The sequence below is a fragment of the Seriola aureovittata genome, chromosome 19, assembly GCF_021018895.1.
Source record: "Seriola aureovittata isolate HTS-2021-v1 ecotype China chromosome 19, ASM2101889v1, whole genome shotgun sequence".
Classification (NCBI taxonomy): domain Eukaryota; kingdom Metazoa; phylum Chordata; class Actinopteri; order Carangiformes; family Carangidae; genus Seriola; species Seriola aureovittata.
In genome coordinates, this window is record NC_079382.1 from 188,810 (window position 1) to 211,143 (window position 22,334).

A 22,334-nucleotide genomic window follows, 5' to 3' on the forward strand; every position below is an offset into this window, starting at 1 on the left:
TGTGTGAAAGCAGTTCACACACAAAAAAATAGCAAAAAAAAAAAGCTTATGTAAATTCACACAATATATTAACATAAAAAATGTGTGGACACGATGAAAGTTTGTACAAATACGATGAGAAATGCTAATGCGTGTGGAAATGATGAATGAACTGTTAGAGAACTGCATTGAGAGTTGTGAGAATGATGTTTCTGATGTGAGAACTACATGAAAGCGATTGAGAAAAACTGTAAACATTAAACATTTTACACAGTTTCATACTGTGTTTGTGCGCTTCGTTTTGGTGCCGACACACTTTCCTACAGGATCGATAGAACAGGTCGTTAACCTACTGGTTTATTTTGAAACCAATGACCGGAAGACAAAGTTTGAAAACACTAACTTGTTAGCAGGCCGGGGCTGGCTGCACCCACCCTGCTCCTCCACCTTCCGTCATCAGCCTATAAACGGCTCCGCAGCAGACCAGCGGACAGTGAGCGAGTCGGCGCGCGAGACATGGACACGAAGACAGAGTGAGAGCAGACTGACCTCGGACCGTCAGTGCCGTTAGTGCCCCCGCCATCAGACCCTCACATGTTACACAAGATCACTGATCCTTCAGTTGAAGAAGCGCTGGGAAGCACTCGGCCGGCTGTCAGTGTGTGTTTTGGCGCTCTCGCTCACGGGAGGACCAAAGCTGTTTTCTGCATTGTTCACATCATCGTGCACTTAGTTCAGGATTCAGTGACTCCACAGAACAGGAGCGGATTATAATCTCTTCTTGGATTTTCCTCCTCTTCAAACTTCTCTTTATACGGCTGCAAACTGCGCACGGAGATGGCGCAAAGGGTGCGTCTCTTTTCATTCATTTACATATTTTTTCATCCTTCAGACAGATTCATTAACTGTAGGCTGGTGTGTGAATGAGAAATGTGATGCAGACAAACGAAGAGGAAGATGATGTTGTACTGTGCTCATGTGTTGAACGGGTTCCAGGTCTAACTCCAGTAAATCATTGATCCTGTTGGCGGTTAAACCAACACTATCCCAGGTTTTCTCTTATTAATTTAGACAGAAAAGTTTGTTTTTTTCCCGCCACCTGTCCATGTCTTAATGTCCCCTGCAACTGTCACCTCAGTACGATGAGCTTTCTCATTACGGAGGCGCGATGGACGGAGTCGGAGTGCCCACCTCCATGTACGGTGACCCGCACGCTCCCCGACCCCTGCCCCAGGTCCACCATCTGAACCACGGGCCGCCCCCGCACCCGACCCAGCACTACGGAGCCCACGCGCCGCACAACATCATGCCGAGCAGCATGGGCAGCGCCGTGAACGACGCACTGAAGAGAGACAAGGACCAGATCTACGGGTGTGGATATAATAATGTTAATAATAATAATATTATTATTATACAATGATAATAACAATATTGATATTTGTACAATAATAATGATAATAATAATAACTGAACTATTAAAATAAAATAAATAAAATAATTATTTTTAGATAATGTTATTATACAACAATAATAATGATAATAACAACAATTATAGTAATAACTTGTTATTATTATGAATAATACCATATAATATACAATAATAATAATGTTAATTACTGTTATTATTTTTATGTTATTATAGAACAAAAACGATATTATAACGATTATAATAATAATGATAATGCTGATAAGAGGAGGAGAAGAAGAAGAAGAAGAAGAAAAAATGTCATTATACAATTTTACAATAATAATATTAATAATAATAAGAAGATTAGAGGAATCGTTGTGGTTGTAGTTCTTGCTTTTTATTGTTGTTGTTAGCTGATAGAAATAATTAATAATAATAATAATAATAATAATAAATGAAACGTCTTTGATTTTCTTGTTATTTCATAAATACAAAACCACGTTTTTATTTCAGCTGTGACATAGAAATGTGTGTTTTACAATAACAGTCACATCGATGCAGGTGAAGTATATTTAAGCAGCTGATCTCAGCACAGTGGACGGAGAGTCAGGTGTTTGTGAAATGACTTTAGTTCCGATGCACGAAGAAGGACTAAATAAACGTTATGGGCAGCTTCTGTAGATGAAATCTCAGAGGGTGTAGTTAACAGTTCATGTCCAGGCCTCACAGAGAGTCTAACCGGCCCATCCTCTGTGCTGCAGCCACCCGTTGTTCCCTCTGCTTGCTCTGGTGTTCGAGAAGTGCGAGCTGGCGACCTGCACGCCCAGAGAGCCCGGGGTGGCGGGAGGAGACGTCTGCTCCTCCGACTCTTTCAATGAAGACATAGCCGTGTTTGCAAAACAGGTGAGTACAAGTGCTACAAATACAGGAAGTAGGCTACAATTTCTTTCCTGGGACCAACTGAAGGATTGAAAGTGAGTGTGATGTGCTCTCCGTTTTTTCACGTCACAGATCCGAGCAGAAAAACCTTTATTTTCCTCCAACCCGGAGCTGGATAACCTGGTGAGGGCCTCCTCTTCGCCCGGCCTCTGGGCGCAGCGTGAACCCGCAGACTGGCCTGAGGCAACTTCATACATTAAAGACACTTTTATTATTGTTCTGAAAGAAAATCATATTTGTATGATGTTTGTCATTATAATTTTCATACAGCGACTGATTTTCAAATTATCTGTCTCAGATGATTCAAGCGATTCAGGTGCTTCGGTTTCATCTGCTGGAGTTAGAGAAGGTAACGTTCTCTCTCACTCATTTCACATTTTATAATTTAGCTCAGTTCAATCTAAAGGCTCTGACTGACTCCGCAGGTCCATGAGCTCTGTGATAACTTCTGCCACCGGTACATCAGCTGCCTCAAAGGCAAAATGCCGATTGACCTGGTCATAGAGGAGCGAGATGTCTGCAAGTCGGACTTCGACGACCTCTCAGGATCCTCCACGAACCTGGCAGATCACGTGAGTTAACCTCACCTCACGAATTTGAAGGAGCCCTGATTTTAATTTTGGATAAGAGCTGTGTACCTGGTCCGGTCTCATCCTCCCCTCTGTTATTCACAGCTTTCAAGCGACACACACACACACACACACACACACACACACACACACACACACACACACACACACACACTTATTAATGAATGAATGAATAAATGAATGACGCTGCTGGTTGATGGATGATGTGCAAATTGCTGTCACACACACAGAACATGCTCATATGTACATATGAGATATGGACATGATGATGATGATCTTCACGCTGCAGCTGCCAGTGCTGTGTTTGCTGTCCGGCTTCAGAGTCCCTCTCAGACTGTTTTTTTCTCAGGCAATAGGATTATTACAGCTCAAGTGGAGGGGGACTTTGTTAGGCTGCTACCCTACTGTGTGCTTCACAAAACCGCTTCCTATTTTTGAACCTGTGTTCATTTAGAAAGATGCGAACTCAGATGGTGACTCAGAGTTACAGTCTATAGTTTTACACTCTGTAACTCATCCATGTGTCAGTGGAGTCTCATGGACCAACGACACTCAACATTCAGCTGTTCATGTTGCTGCAGGTTCTACAATCATAAACAGTTCTGTGTGCGTGTATCTTGTACCTGCACCATGATAATGCCTAACATCAATGTGATGTTTTAAAAATGTGACTCCTCACACTGAGCTCTGACAGTTGATGTTTTTAGGGCAGAGAAAAAATCCTGTTCTGTGATTACACTTGATCAGGTTCAATTTCATATGCTTTTTTAAAAGAATTTTATCTTCATATATTTTATAATTATCATTTATTATTATAAAATATGATTTGGTTCAAACCTGTGCAGAGATACTGACACTCATTAAAAAAAAACCTAGAGTGAAAGGAAATCTCTTTCGACACTATTTAAAAAATTAAAACAATCAAACAAGTAAAACTGGATTTGAGTCCAGTTGCTAGTGTCTGATATTTGGTAAATTCGATTATTTCCTCATTTAAAAAGCCTAATTGAGTTGAATTCTTAAAAGATGATCGAGAGTATTAATAATATCACATCGCTGCGGTCCACTGACCGCAGCGATGTGATATTATTAACACATCTCTGAAACTAATCTAAAGACATATGTGACAGGTGAAGGTTAGACCAGCATGTACCTGAAGACGTTTATGCACAGTCAACTGTCCTGAAGCCTCCTGAATCTGGTTTCTCTCTCCTCTGATTAAATGTCTGTTTCTCTCAGTCCTTTCCTGATGTAAACTGTCAGCTCACTCCTGGTAGAGGGTCATGAGTCTGTAGGATGCTGCTGTCTTTGTTAAGATAGCAGAAGTAGCAGATGAATAATGTAAGACCCAGTTTGACCTGACGGTGCTGAACCAACATTCAGTCTCTGCCATGTTGGAGGGAACAGCTCGTTTTGGCTGCTGCTGGTCATTTGGTGGAGGAATGTGTTCACAGTGAGTCCTCACCTGTGTGTGGATCCAACACCATGGACCCTCCACTCCTTTTACCTGGGTTTGAACAGATGGGCTGTAAGGACATAAGACCTTCATTAGCTTGATAAACGCGCACACACATGGCGTCTCTTTCAGGAGCTGTGTTCTGAGGAGTTGTAATCATTGTGTGACTGGATAAGAAAAGAAGGCTCATCACTGAGGGGCCTCGTTCACACTGCGCCTTTGTCCCCACACTTCTTGTTGTCATCTGCTGTGCTCTTCATCTGATCGCCATCCGGCAAACAGCTGACGCAGAGACTCAAGAGGGAGATCTGCTGTTTGTTTTGGGCTTAGAGCCGTCTGAGTGGCCAGGCTGTTCGGCCCCATAAATACAGGGTTTCTCCTCAGCCGTGGTCTCAGACGGACCAGGACACAGGAGGGTCCACATGCTGCAGGCCTGCTGAACTCTCAACTCCAGATTTAAACCTCTCTGTCTTAACTAAACAGAATGGTAATGTTTCTCTTGTGTCATGTTATTGACAACTTGGCTCCTCACTATGTTAATCATGCCACACAGCTGTCTTTGTGTCCTTGGGAAACTGCATAATGGACCTCATACTGGACCTACTGGACCCTCCTCATCTATTTCTTCCCTCTCCTCTCTTCCTCTCCTCTCTCCTTATCTCCTGTCCCCTGGTGTGTGGAACTTTCCCTGACCTCTCAGAACCCAGCGTCCTGGAGAGACATGGACGACGCCCACTCCACACCCTCCGTGGGCACCCCGGGACCATCCAGTGGGGGACACGTCTCCCAGAGTGGAGACAACACCAGTGAACTCGGTAAGAGCCTCCTGCGTCCTCCTCCATATCAAAGCTTTGACTTTCCTGTGACCTCTCTCTGCTGCCTGCTGACAGGAGGGTCATCATTTGATCACTTCACTAATCACTTTCTTCATTACACTGATCAAAACAGATCATTAATGTAGTGAGGACATTACTGTAACTGTCAATCAGTCTGGAAAAAGTTTTTTCAGACCTGTTTGAGTAACATTTGTTAAAAGGAGCTGAGTTTTTATTTGATTTGATCTTTATGAGCCATTTTCAAAGACTGACATTCTCAGCATGAACCAGGAGGACTGCAGGCTGTAGCTGCCTCTGAGGAGACTGAGGCTTTTATGACTTGGAGGATGATTTAACAGATGACTTAACAAACTGAATAAGTTGATTATTTTAGATTGAGTATATTTAGATTTGATGATGTTTTACAGCATAAGAAGAACTAACAGATGAAGGGTTTGCCACCAGAATTCAGTCCTGGTAGCTACAGAAAATATAATTGTTCAGGATTTAGGTCCTCATTGTTTCTAACATCCAGGCTGTGTTATGTACAACATGTGTCCTTTGATGCTCTTAAAGGTCATACTCTCAGAAAGCTGTAGTGCTGGTTGGTGCATTTTTAAATGTACACAGTGGGGTTTGACTTGAAGTAACAACAGCAGAAGGGGTATTAATGTAGACCTGTGGCTCCCTGACTTACAACCTGTATGGGTTCTCAGTTCCAGGTCAGTCAGTGCTGAGATCTTGTTGTTCTCTGCTTCCTCGCCCTCTGAAACCATCCAGCCCTGCTCCTTCTCTTAATGCGATTTCTGATGTGCTAATTGGAGGCTATAAGGGTTTTATGGCTTGTTTTTGTTTTTCTCCCCTTTGGCCACAGCAAAAATAGAATGGACTTTAAAGCAACTTTCCACCCTCTGCCCATCAGGCATCAATGAGCAGAGCATTGATGAGAACAATAGGAGGATGCTTTGCAAGACAAGAGATTAGGAGACAATCAGAAACAGACCGAGGGTTCTGGATCTGCTTTGGAAAATAATCCTGGTTTCTCCATTTCAGCTAGCATACACTAAGAGTGAGACATGTATGCATGGTAAATTTTTAATTCACCCATTCAGTATCCAGGACTGTGTTGAGGCGAGCTGAGAAAGACCAGTGTGTGAATAGCTTCTTTCCTTAAAGCTTTTTTTAAACAACAGTGGGTGGAAAACCCAAGGTCCCTGCCCTTTTGACCTGGGAGAGAATGCATAGAGGATGGGGGTGCAGAATGCCCCCTGTAGGGATGTAAGGACAGAGCACTTTATGTATGAGGAACAAAGGAAAAGAAGAGGGCAGAATGATCAGAGCTGTGGTTGCTGCAGCAGGATCTGCTGCATGCTACCTGCTGCTTCTCCCCGGGCCTCAGGTCTATTCTCAGTCAAACACACAACCTGAAAGGATAGGAAGCACAGTCGAGGCGTATCATGCTAATCCCTTTTGGACCAGGTAGATGGCCTCCATACAGCTGCAATCGTTTTCATACAGACATGATCACATTGATATTGAGATCACAGGATGGTCAATGGTGAGAGTGAACACAGGGAACACCCACATGTCTCTGTGATTTCATTTTAAAATAAAAAATCTTTCAGATTAGGTCCATATGCACCTGATGAACAGCCTGCCAGGTTTGTGTTGCTCCACCCTCCCGCGGTCTGCCTCCAAATCCCAGAGTGTCCTCCCTCCTCTCTGGTGATATGTTCAGTTTGCTCTGACAACACAATTACTTCCTGCTGCTCATTGACAGGTTTGTCTTGGCTGATTCAGGATATGTAATGTTCTCATACAAAAGTCATGAGGTGGTGGTCTAACCCTGACACATCAAACTTTCAGGCCAAAGACCAAATCAGTGTTTCTCAATATTTGACCAAGACCACAATCTTCATTAAGTGCTTTGAGCTGGTCAAACACAACCACACTGTACGCTGATGGAACACGCTCATGTTAATGACAATGTTGATTGTTAATTGATCCACTTGACCTTTTCACAGCTGCTCTGCACTGTGCCTGATTTTCACCTTGTTGAACAACATGAGAGAACATTGAAATACTTATGACACAGGAAATCTCAGGCTCAGCCGCAGGAAGAAGACACTATATGATGATTCTGAAAATCAACAGAGGACAGGAAGTGCATCTGCAGTCAGCTGTCAGCAGCTGTGCCTCCATGCTCTGAGGAAACCTTTTAAAAGCCACTGTCATGTGGGAGCACTGAGGTGGTGGCACTGTGCTAACCACAGGTAGAGGATCTGTGTTACTACTGGTTTGGCTCCTCTGTGAGCTCCCAGGCTCTGGTTGTTGACTTGTAAGCTGTGTGATGTGCAGAGAGGGTTGTCCTTGATAGCTCAACCCCCAGGGGGATTGCTGGTGACCACAGCTATAGGGGTTGAGCTCTCCTAGGAATGTTTGGAAAGGGAACTGGGGGAGAAGGAGGAGGAGGCTTGAAATGTCCATCACAAAGAGCCCGATAAAACAAAAGGCAGTGGGGGTGACTCAGAGAGATCCTGCACACTGGTGTTGAGAAGAGGAATGTGAGGAACAGGATGTGTTGCATCTTTTTGTCACATCCAGAGCCTGGAGAGGCGAGGTGGAGGTGCTGACATGCCAATGACATCACATTGTCACTGAGACCGTGGGCTAATATCCCTGCAGCATCTGGCACACCGAGGATCTCAGACCTGATTTAACAAAGAAGGTAAAGACAGAGAGAGAGGAAGAGCTGACTGCGTGGAGAGAAAGACAGAAGACATCATCTACATATTTCATAACTGGACATATTTTACTCTTAAAGGGCCAGTTCACCCAGAACACATTATAGTCATATGTTTTCACATAGCTCTGCTGGTGTGTATACATTGGTTCTGTGTCCACCCTTAGCACAGTGGAGGTCAGCAGAATTCATCTGTGCTCACATTTGAAAAATGACATTTAGTCTTACTGTGAATTTTTCTCACCGGTAGGGCTTTCTAGTGAAGAAACAGAGCCAGTCAACAGCTGAATGCCTGTTTTATGAGTTAGCCACAGTAGCTACAGTTAGCCACAGGGCTACTGTATAGTTCACCCACAATCCTGTTCAATTATATGACTGCAGCTGGCCCACTGACCCAGCACATGCAACAGCCTGATGCTTGGCTCCTGGTTTGTGTGACCACTAGTTGTAATTAGTTGGTAGCACACAGGGAACACAGTGTTGATGTTGTTTTCTTCTCATTGGGTGATCATCTAGAGGCTGCTGCAGCAAATTTGTCAAACAAAAGAGAAGATGTCTTTTGGTTAAACTCTTGTTTCTTGATAATACTGTGCAGCCTACATCTCTGAATAGATTTTGAATGGCACCAAATGATCAGGACTGTAAGAAGCAGCTGTTTTAGTCGATTGTTTGGCTATTTGTCCACAGTGCAAACAGCATGTATGTTCCCATCAGTGACTGTAGAGGGGAGGGTGTGACCTGCACACAGACCATAAGTAGCTGAAAAAAAATGTTACTGCAGATTTTTATTAAACACAAAAAAATCTGTTCACCTCCGGATCTAAGTGAGAAAGTATTTTTCCAGTTGTACTGTATGAAATGAAGGTTTGTCATAAAGAAACACAGCAGGTTTCCTGCCTTTAGCTGTAAATTCTCCATTTGCCCAAATGACACTCATCTGTAGTCTACTTTAGTCATCTGTGTAATAAATGAAGAGTCAGGTGTGTAACGTTCACTTCCAATCTGATGAATCACCTGACAGTGAAACGGTCCCCTTCACTGGATTCAGAAACCCTCTTCAGTCCACATATCTGTGGATTTCTGGGCCCTGCAGTAATAGTTTGTCAAACAGCACCTCTTACTGTTGTCTGCTGCTGTCAGCATGTACTTTAAACAGTTGCATCTCCAATCAGCAGCTTCTAATCATCATGTTCAGCTCCTCACACAGAGGATTCCCCATGTTTTGGAAACCTTCAACTGCTCCATTTAGAGTCTTGTATCATGTCTAATAAGGGGAGGAGCCGCGAGATGTCACTGATGATGGATCAGAGCCCTGTTGAGCTCATTAGATGGGCCGTGCTGGCTTTGCATCACTGATGCAGCTGGGAGCGCAGCAATCAGTTCTGCTAGATGCTCCACACTTTGTTTTCTGGACACGTCAGCCAGCGTAACAGGCGAGCTACAGATGGAGAACCAACTACATTTCAAAACATACTCTTTCAAATGTCAAGAATATCTGACGTCTAAAATGAACAGAACCAAAGTCAAAGAAAGCCTGAACTGTGTAGGGAGATGAAACAGCTCAGTTACAAAAAACAACAAACGGAAAGAAATGTACTGACTGACAGACAGGATAATATGTCAGCATGTTTTTTTTTTTTTCCATATTTTATTTAAACTGTCAGACTCAGGTCAAATGATCTCACAGGCAGATTTTCAGGGACTTTTTAAGATGTAGATAAGAAAAAAAAAAGAATATTTTTACAAGGACCTTTAACATAATTACATGTTGAGAAACTGTTAAGTGTAAATACAAATTACTTTGTTTACCCCATTTCCATACCATCTAATATAAGGAACCAGTTCCAGTGAGGAGCAGGTAGTAATTATAATAATATTAGATATGTAAGCACACGCAGGACAGATACATTACTAGATTTTCAGTATCAGAAAAAATAAAATGAAATTTGGTGCTAAATGAAATTAAAAAGGATGGGAGGAAGTACAATATAATATTAATAATGATAATACTGATAATAATAATAATTCAAGAAGTCTTTCAGAATGAACTAAAGAAAGAAAGAGAAAAGAAGAGACTACAGTGTGTAAGGCACACAGAATGATCAGTACTGTGTCAAAGCCTCAGTGTAAGTGTTTGTTATAGTTGTAACAGTTGTTGTTGTTGCAGACAGTCAGAGCAGGTTCAGGTTCCAGTGTTTCAGTGTGAGCCTACTGCAGAATTAAAAGTGTGTGGCCTCATTCATCAGTAAACGTAGTTTGTGCAGCATTGACAGTGTCTCTCTTCTTCTGAATGTGTTGAAGGCTTTTGGTTGACGTAAGTGTAAACAGTATGAAGATGACTGAAATGTGTGAGAGCAGCTCAAGTACAGAGGACAGGAAGACTTCTCTTCATATCTCAGGGTGCTGCTTTTTCTCTGTTTTTCATCTTAGCCCCGGGTCAATACTCCATGGTGGGTGGACTGGGTGGGGGGAGTGGGGGGTAGAGAGAGAGAGAAGAGCCGGGCGAGGTGAAGGGGGCATGAGAGACTAGCATGGGTGTACGACTTTGAGACTGCACCGTCACACACTGGTTAGATCAGTTGAGCTGCCGTGGAACAGTCAGAAGAGATTAGTGTAGCAGAGGATCTGCCCCGCGGCTTCCCCTCTTTGCTGCACACGGGGGTGGGGGTGGGGGTGGGGGGGTAGGGGGCTTCCTTAGATATAATTAGGCCAAGCCAGTCCTGTTTGTTCTTTCTTTCTTTCCTTCTTTCTTTCTTTCTTTCATTCATTCATTCATTCATTCTTTCTTTCTTTCTTTCTTTCTTTCTTTCTTTCTTTCTTTCTTTCTTTCTTTCTTTTCGTTCTTGTAGGTGTTACAGAAATTTTCTTAGAATATGAAGAATATATAAGAACACTATTGTTTATATAATATTACACAACAATATAAAGAATGTACAATGCTATAGATCATGTAAGAATACATAAGAATATACAACAATATAAAGAATATATAAGAAGATATGTATACTATAGATTACATAAGCATATATAAGAATATAAAGAATATATAAGAATTCTATAGATTATATGCTCTTCAATCATACTGATGTGTTGATTGAAGAGTTTCTATTCTGTTAATCACTGATGTATGTAGTGAGGTCTCAGACATCCTCTGTCTTAACCTGAACACGTCAGTTTTTCTGGAACCAGGTTGAGTTTAAATTAACAACAGTGGAACTTTAGTGTCTCTGCCATTGAATTTAGAGCATTTACAGAAGAGAGAGGACGGTCCTCAAACTCCTCTTCTTCCTTCATAAAATTTTTTTCTGGTTATTTATGGAGATGTCAAAGTTAGAAAAGACTCAAAGATCTGAAGAGCTGGAACAACATGAAACAGAATACACACAGTACGATACCATCAGACAGGAATACAATAATACAATGAATACAGTGATTTTAATAACACCCCTACCACCACCACCTGAGTGAATCTGCCCCCAGAAAGAAGTAACTTGACCAACAAACAGTAGGAGAGGTGGAGGACGAAGCACAGAGTGGAGGACAATCAGTGTGAACTGTGTCTGTTAGTCAGGGCTGGACACCATCAGTCAAAACTCCCACAACCCCCAGAGCACCCGACCCTAGAACTCATCCTTTTCAATGTCAATATTCATTAGCTGAAATATTTATGCATGAATATGGCTCATATAGACGCGTTTGATTGATGCATCTCTAAAAACAAAAAGACATGCTTGGGCAAATCTTAAGAAAAGTAGGGTTTCTGTCCCGCCTCTGGGGAGGAGTCTCTCAGATGCATTATTCACATGCCCTCCAGGCAGGCTTTCAAGGCTTCTCTGCCCAGAGGGCAAGAAAAATAACCACCACTGTTAAAAGTAAATCATCTCGGCTGATGCACAATTAATGGCATAGAGGGAAAGGGATGGGAGTGCCCCTTGTGTAGTGAGATGGAGAGACTTATCTGGCAGGGGCGGAAATCTCAGCTTAGAAGAAGCCTCCCATCTCCATCCACAGCAGCTTCCTACCGAAATCAAACAGGCATGCTGCTAATGGCAGGATCCAGAGCTCGGCACGCCGCTGCGCTGCACACAATCCAACACAAATATTGTTGGTGAGGGGGAGGGGGGTCAGTGATCACATGAGAGCACAAGGATGATGGCTTCATGTCCTACTGACCAACCCAACCACACCCAGTCACTCTACCTCAGTACCCCGAGCGAACGCCTGACTTCTGACTTCAAACAGCACAGGGTTTAATGCTGGGATTGTTCACAGCCCAGACTCTGTTTTTATTTTTTCATCCTTTACTTATAAGGAAATCATTAGTCTTATTTCTAGCAGAGGTCACATATAAATATGAGTACATGGCACTGAGTCCAACTGCAGTCTGAACATTCATTATTTCATGTCAGGCACACAGATCTTGCACTCATTACTTCATGTCAAATGCGTGGCTCAGATTGAATTAATAGCTCTTGCTTTTATTGAGCTCCCACACTACAAACTCCTTTTCATTATCCAGTGGCCAGGGAGTCAAGCAGAGGTGAGAGGAAGAATCTTGTGCTGCCGTGCCACTGAGGAAGGCAATCTTCCTCCGTCTCCCCTTTCACAGCACGTTTCTGTGGAGGAGGATGAAGGCGACACGGCCACATTAAAGGTTTCTCATGCTCCTCTTGTCTCTGATCACAGGAGACGGCCTCGACAACAGCCTGGCATCACCAGGCACGGGAGACGAGGACGACCAGGACAAGAAGAGGCAGAAGAAACGAGGCATCTTTCCCAAAGTGGCCACAAACATAATGAGGGCGTGGCTGTTCCAGCACCTCACGGTAAGAGAATCTGTACCTTGTGAAGCTGCTTCTCCATATGAGCCACATCCAGCTGTAGCTTATTCACAAACACAACATTTGTCCTCACATAATGCTAGAAATGACTGTTGTCTAACCCTAGCCCCTCTGTCTTTGCCCAGGAATGAGCCCAGGCTAGATTTCCCAAAAGCATCTTGAAACCAAGTTCATCTTTGTTCTATTGTAAGAGAACGAACGTGTGAAGGTCCTTTTGAAACCCACTCCGTTTGTAGAGAAATCAGAAGCCTCCTGTTTAGAGGCAGCAGCACTGCTTCACAGTGCTGTGAGAGGGGGTGAGCAAGTCCCAACCAAGAGAGCGTTACCTTTTATCAAGGTCCAAAAGATACCACCGCCGCTTCCTCCTAGCCCTTTCTGCCTCTGCCGCTCTTAGATGTGGTGCAACCCCTCAGTTGTTTAGTTTGTAAAAAGCCCACACAGGTCCTGTACTTGGAGTAATCCCTTCTTTTCTACAGCCCACCTTTAGATTTTCCAGATAAAAAAGGAGGATAATTGAATTATCCCCTCTCTGTTCCCCATCCCCTTTCAGGCCTAATTTGTTAAGCACAAGTGTTTGCCGTGGCAGGATGTGCCCATGAAGAGAGTGCAAGGGGACTTTGGCCCTTGAAAGGCCTATTGCAACACCCAAGCGAGCAAGCATTCACCAGTGGCTGAGGGTGTGAAAGGAGTGGGATTATGTTTTGTCAGACGTTTCAGTGTGAGGCCACTGGGGGGCGGGGGCTCTGTACACCACCAGCCGTAGCCTCCTGCTTTTGTCGTGTATTCTGTGCTCTGCAGACCCTTAAAATATCCCCTTCTGAGGAGACTGTGGACAAAGCAGCTGTGAAAGGTTTGGATTCATTATATTATTCATTATGGGGCCATTAGCCTGTCGTAACTGTTGGTTTCCTGCATTTATCCACAGTGAGAGATCCATGCCACAGTTTGAGTTTGAGGAGCAAACCCGGATCCACTGGAGGTCACAGTGTTGTGTCAGTGGAGATAAAAGATTTCATTACTTGTTTATATGTGATGCTCATGTATCTATGAGTGTAATTATTATTATGAGTGTAAACAAAAAAAATTGTCTCAGCCTTGTTCTTCTGGAATCAACTGAACGTTCTCTGATGTTTATTACAAGTACATACAAAAGACACGTTTTAGATCTTTCAGACCTGTGGTCATCGTGGTTGGTGCAAACAGGAACTGCAAGATCTTCAGTGGGACTGGGGGTGAATGGTGGTAAATAGATAAATGTTTGACACAGCTGATTGAGTGTAGCTAACTCAGAGACAGTATATCAAAATTATTATTATTATTATTATTATTATATTATTATTATTATAAAGCAAAGCATCATGGGAACTGTAGTACTAAAACAGAGCATGTTTATCCCACACAGTGCACGTCTGTGTGTCTATATCAACTTCTGTGTGTGTGCACAAGTTGTTTCCTCACTATTGTTATTGTGCATTACTCTGTTTGTGGGTTGTATTTGAATCTAGATGCAGAAGCTTCCACACAGCTGCGCTACATGGTACAGTTAAACAGATAATATATACCTGAGTGACTCTGAAAGACGTTGGGACATGGAGCAGGAGCTTCAGTCGCAGAGATGCTCATCAGTGTGTTTCCATAGCAATAGAGACTAGTGACATCCTCATTTAGATCTATGGGACAGACGTCGGTGAACAGGGTTGGATATTAGTGAGACGTGGAAGAAGAACAGGCGACTGAGGATGTGATCATGGATGTGACCAAGAAAATGGTATAGGTCTAAACCCTGGACCCCCACAGAGAGGGGGCCCACTGGCTCTGTTCTGCTGCAGGGGGATCCAGGGGGAGGGGTCACTGCAGATCAATACAAAGTTAGTCAAAGTGATCACCTTTATCCTGATGGGAGGGGTCTCTTCAGGTCACAGGGGTCAATGATGGTCTAATGAAGATGATGTGAATCATATGCTATGACCTTCATAGTCACCTGATCTGAGTCCAGGTGAACTATGGGAGGTGTTGGAGCAACGTGTTAGACAGCAGTCTCCACTATCATCATCAAACACCATGAGGGAATATGATGGATGGTGTTGAGCCTCCAGGAAAGTTCAGAGACTTCAGCAGTGAAGCTGATCTGGAGGATCAGTACTGCTAATCAGTCAATAGTGCACTGCATGTACAGTGCATGGTTGCATGGGTATATTCATGAGTGTGTGTCTTTTATGAGTGTCTGCATATGCAAGTGTAATGATATATATATATATATATGCTTGAAGCTCATCCTTCACTGAGGACCACAGGCGGCTGCTGGTCTGACAGCAACAGAATGGGGACAGGCCCCCGACCCTGCTCTCAGAGCACAGGTCACCTCTGTCTGCCATCTGCTGCCCCCCTCCCACTGTCTCACACAGAGTCGACAGAGGGATCGGACCGGACAGGAAGGGGGGTGGAGCGAAGCGGGGAGGAGTTGATGGGTGACGTGGGTGGGGGGTGGGGGGTGGTGGGGGCAAACAAAAGCCAACATTGTGCCTCTTTATGTCCCAACCGATCGTTTGTCAGCCAATGTCAAATAATGTCAGATACTGTCACACAATGCCACGCGCTTTCAGCCTCAAGTGTTCAGGGCCAAAATGTGGTCACTGTTTCTCCACTCATCTGAAGGAATGACTGGGCCTGAGAGAGACCAAATATGAGTCCATCTCCTGAGTTCTCGTGTACTTCAGGGCCACTTATCTCTGTACATGCAGGCCTTGACATTTATTTAGTTTTACTCACTGACTGTCTTATCTTTTTGTCTGTTACAGCACCCGTACCCCTCAGAGGAGCAGAAGAAGCAGTTAGCACAGGATACAGGCCTCACCATTCTTCAAGTGAACAACTGGTAAGACTCTAAAGCAGATTGTCACATAAATCTGACTGCTCTCACCCCCTCACAAAGTCCAGGCCTGTGCTCCATCGAACATGTTTTAATAAAGTTCATATCGTTATCTCGGTTTGTCACAGTCACAGAAGGGTCAAACCAGCCGACATATTTAATGCTGGATTTCAGTGTGTGCTCATATAACCACCGAAAACTACGTATCAGTACCTGTGGAAATACAGAACAAAAAACACAAATTACTATCATTATTATTATTTTGGTTGGAGTTTATTTGTGTTGTTTATTAGTGTGAAGTATTAAATTTCACTAAATATTATTATATTATAAAATTTTTGAAAAATGTATCCTTCATTTCCCTAAGTTACACCAATGATTTAATTAGTTAATTAATTAACACTAAGTTTATCTCCCTATAATTTCGGACATCACCTGTCCTTGAACATGTGTAATAACGGTACACAGTGTGTAGTGACCACAGTGAATGAAGGGATAAAGAGGAGAGAAACCAGCTCCTCCTCACAGCCTTGTTTTTATGACACGATGGATTAAAGCATGTTTGGTCGTATCTCAGTAAGAGGCAGGTCCAATCAAACCACCTCACCTTCTAGATTTAGTTCTACATGTCTTCGTTCCACTGGCAGGGTTCAGATCTGGATTTATGATGATAATGCTGCTCTGACCCCACTCTGAAATTCCCCACAGTTTGCTGTTTAGTGTATCAAGTTTCCATCAGACCTGAGACACGAGTACAGGCTTCAGTCACTCTCTCCAACACAGATATCAAAGCCTGCAGGCTCAGTGCTCTGTATCAATGGCCAAACATTGGCAAAGTGGTTAGCCCCACCACAGCCCGAGGCTTCAGGGCTAAACCCAAATCAATAGATTTGAAGATGTGAGACTTTGTGCTAATGCCCCAGATTATGTCAACAGGAATAAACTAGATTATTAGTTTGATCCCTGGAGACACAGTGAGGTCCCACTGCTCCAGAAGCTGCCAAATCAAATGTGATGTTTTAGAGGATGAATTTCTTTCTTCAGAAACAACCAGTGACACAAATCTGAAAACATTATAATGTTAAAATTCTTGTTCAGCTTTTACTCATGAGCATGTTAATAAATCTAAACTCAACGTTTACACCCTAGTTTTTTTCCAAGGCTTTTGGTAATATATCATGGCCTTATTTAGTGACTGTAATTTGCTCTGTCACTGGAGGAACAGGATGACACCTGAAAAAGACTATGAGAGACTTTCAAAAGATAGAAAGTGACCCCTGAGTTTTCATGTTGAAGAATCAGAGTCAGCTTTTCAGAATGTGTATTTTTTTCACGATAATGTTCTTTGTTTCCAGGTTTATTAATGCAAGAAGGAGAATAGTCCAGCCTATGATTGACCAGTCCAACAGAGCAGGTAAAACCTCATCCAGTAGTCAGTGAACTAGATGATCCAGATCAGCTGGAGACAGTATGAGACTGTAGGAGGAGGTCTGAAGGAGAGTGATGTTACTCTGATAGTTCTGTTTCTCCTCTCACAGTGAGTCAGGGTACAGCTTACAGTCCGGATGGCCAGCCAATGGGAGGCTTCGTTCTTGATGGGCAGCAGCACATGGGTCTCCGACCTGGAGGTGAGCAGTCTCCCACACGTGTATCAAATCCTTGAAAACAAACAAGTCAAACACAAGAATGATGCTTTTTAGGCTTCATACACTCTCTGTAGCACAGTCTCCAAGATGATGGCTGTACAGCATAAGCAACAGACAACGGAGGTGGAGGTGCAGGGGGTTTAGCACGTCCAACCAAAGTTCACCTGCTGTTACAGTCCAGAAATTAATATAAGTATTTCATTTAACCAGAGCCCCAGTCTTTACTGAACCTGAACCACACTGAGTTTTCATTGGAAGTATTTGTTTCTTTCACCTTGTCTGTTCTTATGTATTGTTTGTCCTATGGGACAGAGTTGGGCCACAGATGTTCCTTTGATTAACTAATGTTATCCTGTGGTTTTGCAGAATCAACCAACATCAGCATTAGCATGTGTGTGTAAAACTTTATAGAGGAGAAATCTTCGATTGTAGCTCAGTACAGTCAAATCTAAAACCAACAAGTGAAGAGTGTAAACTAGTTTAAACTCTCAGCTTAAGATAAAGATTAAAGTGACATATGCTGTATACTGTGTAGGTCATGTGATTTCTCTGCTTTTACATAGACCAGCATTCATATTAATGCTCCGCATGGCAGTGACATTAACACACACAGAAAAACATACATAATTCTGATCAAACAATAATAATTTAAACATTTGAATTTAAACCTGTGAACATCGCCTGAAATTCTACTAGTTCCATAGTTTTATTCAGCCTCATTCAGAGGCCCAGTGTGAGGTGGTGGTCACATGATGTCATCACCTGATGTCATCATATGATGTCATCACATGATCTAAAGAACAGGATGACCTTTGGACTTTAACAGTGTGGCTGAAGGTCTGTTATCATGGAAGCATCAGCTCGTCATGTTGTCGCTGTTGAACACTGTGTTTATGTCTCGTTCCAGGACCCATGGGTGGCATGGGCATGAACATGGGCATGGATGGGCAGTGGCACTACATGTAAATCCACTCCAGTGAGGCGAGCCTGAACAACAGGGTGAAGTACGTCTCAGTCTCTCCTCCACCTGTCTCTGTTCCTCCTCCTCTTCACAGTCTAAAGATTGTCATGCTGATGCTGGAAACAAATTCATACATCTCATGACAGTGTCTCTGTTTGATTTAAGACAACTCAACCTTTACTTAAAGGATCATTCTGCTTTATTACAGCTTGGCTTGTATCCATAGTTTTGATCATTTCTGTCAGTGACATCAAAAGTCAGTTCAGAATGAGCCTCAGAATGAACCTGTGTCCAACATTGTGATGAACTGATGGCTGAGTACAACAACTCTGACGTTTTACTAACCTGTGTGTGGTCTACAGTTAAAATATGATTAAGATATGATTCATTATTTCTCCACCAGAGTTTAGACCAGTCCTGCAGGGCAGAGAAGGAAACAGCAGCAACATCTGTGATGTTAAATTTTATTTACAGCTGAAGTGACTGATCAGATTTTTTTCATAAAACATTATAAATAATGTGGCACTCCCTCCAGGAAATAGATAATACCACGATTTGCTGTTACTGATGGATTTATTCATCTTCTGCACATCTAACGGCACCATCATCACCCACTAAACTAAACTACAGAAACGTAAATATAAACATACACAACAACACATAAACAAGTAAATAAACACACCTCACTGGCTGCACATGACCAAGAGGAAATGAATAGACCAAAATATCGTAAAAACAGGTGGTGCATCAACTTTTAACTTAAGGTGAAGAAAACTAACTTTCATTCATTTGTTTTTCTGAAGGAAAATGTTACAATAAAGTGTCTCTTTGCAACACACGTGCAAACTTACTTCCTACATCCTGCATAGAGGCAATACAAATAAAAGAAAATATATTATATAATCATATATCATAAAATAAAAAACTTAAATAATGTGTTCAAACAAAACATATCAAATGGCAATATAAATATATTTTTATGGCAGTTACATACAAATATTTTATAAAGTGCAGGTGAGATAGAAACCTGTGTAAGGGGAAAAGGAAGGGGGACAAAACAAGGAAAATAAAACCTAACTTGTAATAAATCATCATCACAGAGAAGAGACTGTAGTGATCACCTGAACTCTGCTGTCCATGGGATATTGTATCCATTAGAATAAAGTTAAAATTATTCTACCTGGTCTCTCTCTGTGTGTGGGAAACAAATATTTCTCTCCACATCACTTCCTCTTTTCCACTCCATCCCTCTAACCTTCTCTTCCTACATTTTTCTTTTCCTCCATCTCTTCTCCCCCCTGCAATCTGATTACAAATGGGGATAATACTCCCCCCTCCCCCTCCAGCCTCTATCAGCTCCCCAACACTGCTGACAGTTCTCAAATCAAGACGTATCGGCTGCCGGAGGCACCGGAGCACGGAGAATTTTATTTAACACCCACTCTCCACTGCTCAATGAGCCTCCCTGTAATGACACTTACCTTGATTAATAGAGCTCTTTATATGTAAATAGGAGCTGCATTTACTTCATTTTTTTTCACCGGGGCCAATTTTCGGCAACACAGCCCCATCCTCCCTGTCTGATAATTCCCCTGATTCTGCTAATGAAGTTGAAAGAGCAGATAGAGACACTTCATCTACAAAATAATAAATAATAAACAAATACGTGTGGATCTTATATGCTCTCAGAGCTGATGGCTCCAGCAAGAATAAATGCTGCCTATATGTTTTTGGAGAGTGTTTAATCTCAATATTTCTCATTGAACAATAGCTGAAGAATTACAGCCATTTTTTGCCTCCCCTATTTCGTCTATGGTGAGAGCGTCTGCTGACTGACAGTAAATCTCCGAGCACTGAGAGAGGGACGAGCTCCACGTTTGGAGTCATGTGTTCATGCACAATAAAGCCTGAGCCATAACATTTAGTCATTTTGGAAAACATGAGTGAATCTCCTCTCTGTTCAACACAGCTGTCTCACCATATGTTTTATTAAACTGTGTCTTGCACATCTCAACTGGTTGTTTGTCAAAGAGGAAGAGTTGGTTTCAACATGATGGAAGTGTAACGAAGCCAGGATCACGTTCCTAATCATAAAATGATTTTGAGCTGAAGTCAGAGATCAAAGAGGTACAAAGAAGCTTTAAACTGCATCCCATGGGCTTCATCAGTGGTTGGATGAAGTATTGCATAATAATAAGTTCCATACTTACAGTAAATCAGCTGATGACCAGAGATGACTGTAAGATGTGATTAGAGCTTCAGTACAAGCTTGAGATCTTTTCATTTTAACACATCAGCAAGAAAGGCTCGATTTTTACTACACTGATGAGATTCTGGACCAGAGGAGAAAAATCTTAATCCGGTTTAATATTAGGTCATTAAGTCATTTTGGTGTGTGGTGGGGACATCCTGACCCTCTATCCTCTGTCCTCTGTCCTCTGACCCTTTGTCCTCTGATTTCTGTCCTATTATTTTATGTCCTCTGATCTTCTGTCCTCTGACTTTCTGTACTCTGACCCTCTGTCCTCTGTCCCTTTGTCCAGGCCTCCATGGTTGGCTCAGGGATCTTCTTCCATCAGGCAGTGGAGCTCAGATCTGGAGCTGTTGCTGCAGCTGCACGTCACACCCACCTGACCACTCCCACCTCACCTTGCCCGAGCCCGCACGGTGCGCGGGTGTACAGGATCACCATGGGCACGCCTAACTCCTGCACGAGAGGCCGCCCCACAGACTTGGACTTTACAGTGAAAAGAGACAGGGTGCGAGGCGCGCAGGGAGAAAGGAAGCAGTGTCACACGTCTCCTCCATTTCCTTTAAATTATTTATTTATTTTTCTACGACGGGGGAAGAAGCTCCCTGTTTCTCTCGTTTTTAAAGCTCTGCCCCATCACATCCCTTTCTTCACAGGACACAACACTGTGGGGCACGTGTGGAGTCGGTGAGACGTATAATCGTTGTGTATAGATTTGTGCTCTTCGTTTGGCTGTTTCTGTCCATGTTTGGCTTGTGATCATTAGACGTTAGATGAATTTCACCGACATGTTTTAAAAGGTTTTGTAAGAAAGATGATGTGACTGTTTCTGTTCTCCACTGCACCTATGTCTTCGTTTGAATCCACTTGTTCTTAAAACCTGTGACTGAACAGGCTAAGGGACCATGACTAGAAGGCGGACTCACGTCCATTTTGTACAATGTTTTAAATAGTTTGGTAGCACTACAGGAGAGGTCGGGTCTGCACTACAACAAAATAAAGACGTACCCGAGGAAGACATAAGCAACAGAGTTTTATTATAAATATTAGAGGGACAAAGGTCAGAGCGGACACAGTTGTTAAAGCAACCGCGTTAGTTTGTGGAGCAGGTCACGTAGCTCCACTTCGATTGCGGTTGTCTGCTCTTATTGGGTGGATGGTGACAGGGATGATGAATGGCCCAGCTGCCAGAGACACAAAATCAGCCAAGGCGGCAGCTTTTACTCACTGTGTGTGTGTGTGTGTGTGTGTGTGTGTGTGTGTGTGTGTGTGTGTGTGTGTGTGTGTGTGTGTAATGTAGACAAAATTGAAATACAGAATAGAGGAAGAATCCCGTTGATTCCTACAGAAGAATACATTTCCTGGTTTTCACCGATATTTTTTTCTTTGTCTCCAACGTTCAGGAGAAAATAATAAACAGATGAAGCGTCTCATTAATCACTGTCAGCCGGTAACGATCCTCCAGTTCAGCCTTTATGATTATTGATAAATGTTCATTTTAACAACAACCGACCGACATGATCGCGCGCTCTGTGAGTTAAAACCTGGAAGATTTGACTTTATAACCTACCATTTACAATTTATAAATAAATAAAAATAACATTATTATTATTAATAATGTTATATATATATATATATATATATATATATATTCATATCATTAATCACTATCATTATTATTATTATTATTATTATTATTAATAATAATAATAATATAATAATAATAATAATACTATATAGAAGAATTAGTCCGATGACAGGCGTGGTTGTGCCTCAGCTGCTGTCACACTGTCATCTAATAAACAACATCTCTCTCTTTCTCTTTTTCTGTCACAT

The 22,334-nt window shown here is 42.5% G+C and overlaps 1 protein-coding gene across 1 annotated transcript; it reads left to right on the plus strand.

Annotated features, from left to right (window-relative positions):
- The first annotated feature begins 471 nt into the window (after positions 1-471).
- On the plus strand, positions 472-22,087 carry meis2b (Meis homeobox 2b). Its single transcript, XM_056405634.1, has 13 exons — positions 472-828; positions 1,118-1,350; positions 2,149-2,290; positions 2,399-2,449; positions 2,625-2,675; positions 2,752-2,898; positions 5,073-5,187; positions 12,617-12,756; positions 15,570-15,646; positions 16,996-17,054; positions 17,179-17,268; positions 18,194-18,290; positions 20,791-22,087. The coding sequence occupies exons 1-12, from the start codon at positions 817-819 to the stop codon at positions 18,250-18,252; spliced, it is 1,176 nt and encodes a 391-aa protein (XP_056261609.1). The 5' UTR covers positions 472-816; the 3' UTR covers positions 18,253-18,290; positions 20,791-22,087.
- Positions 22,088-22,334: the final 247 nt, after the last annotated feature.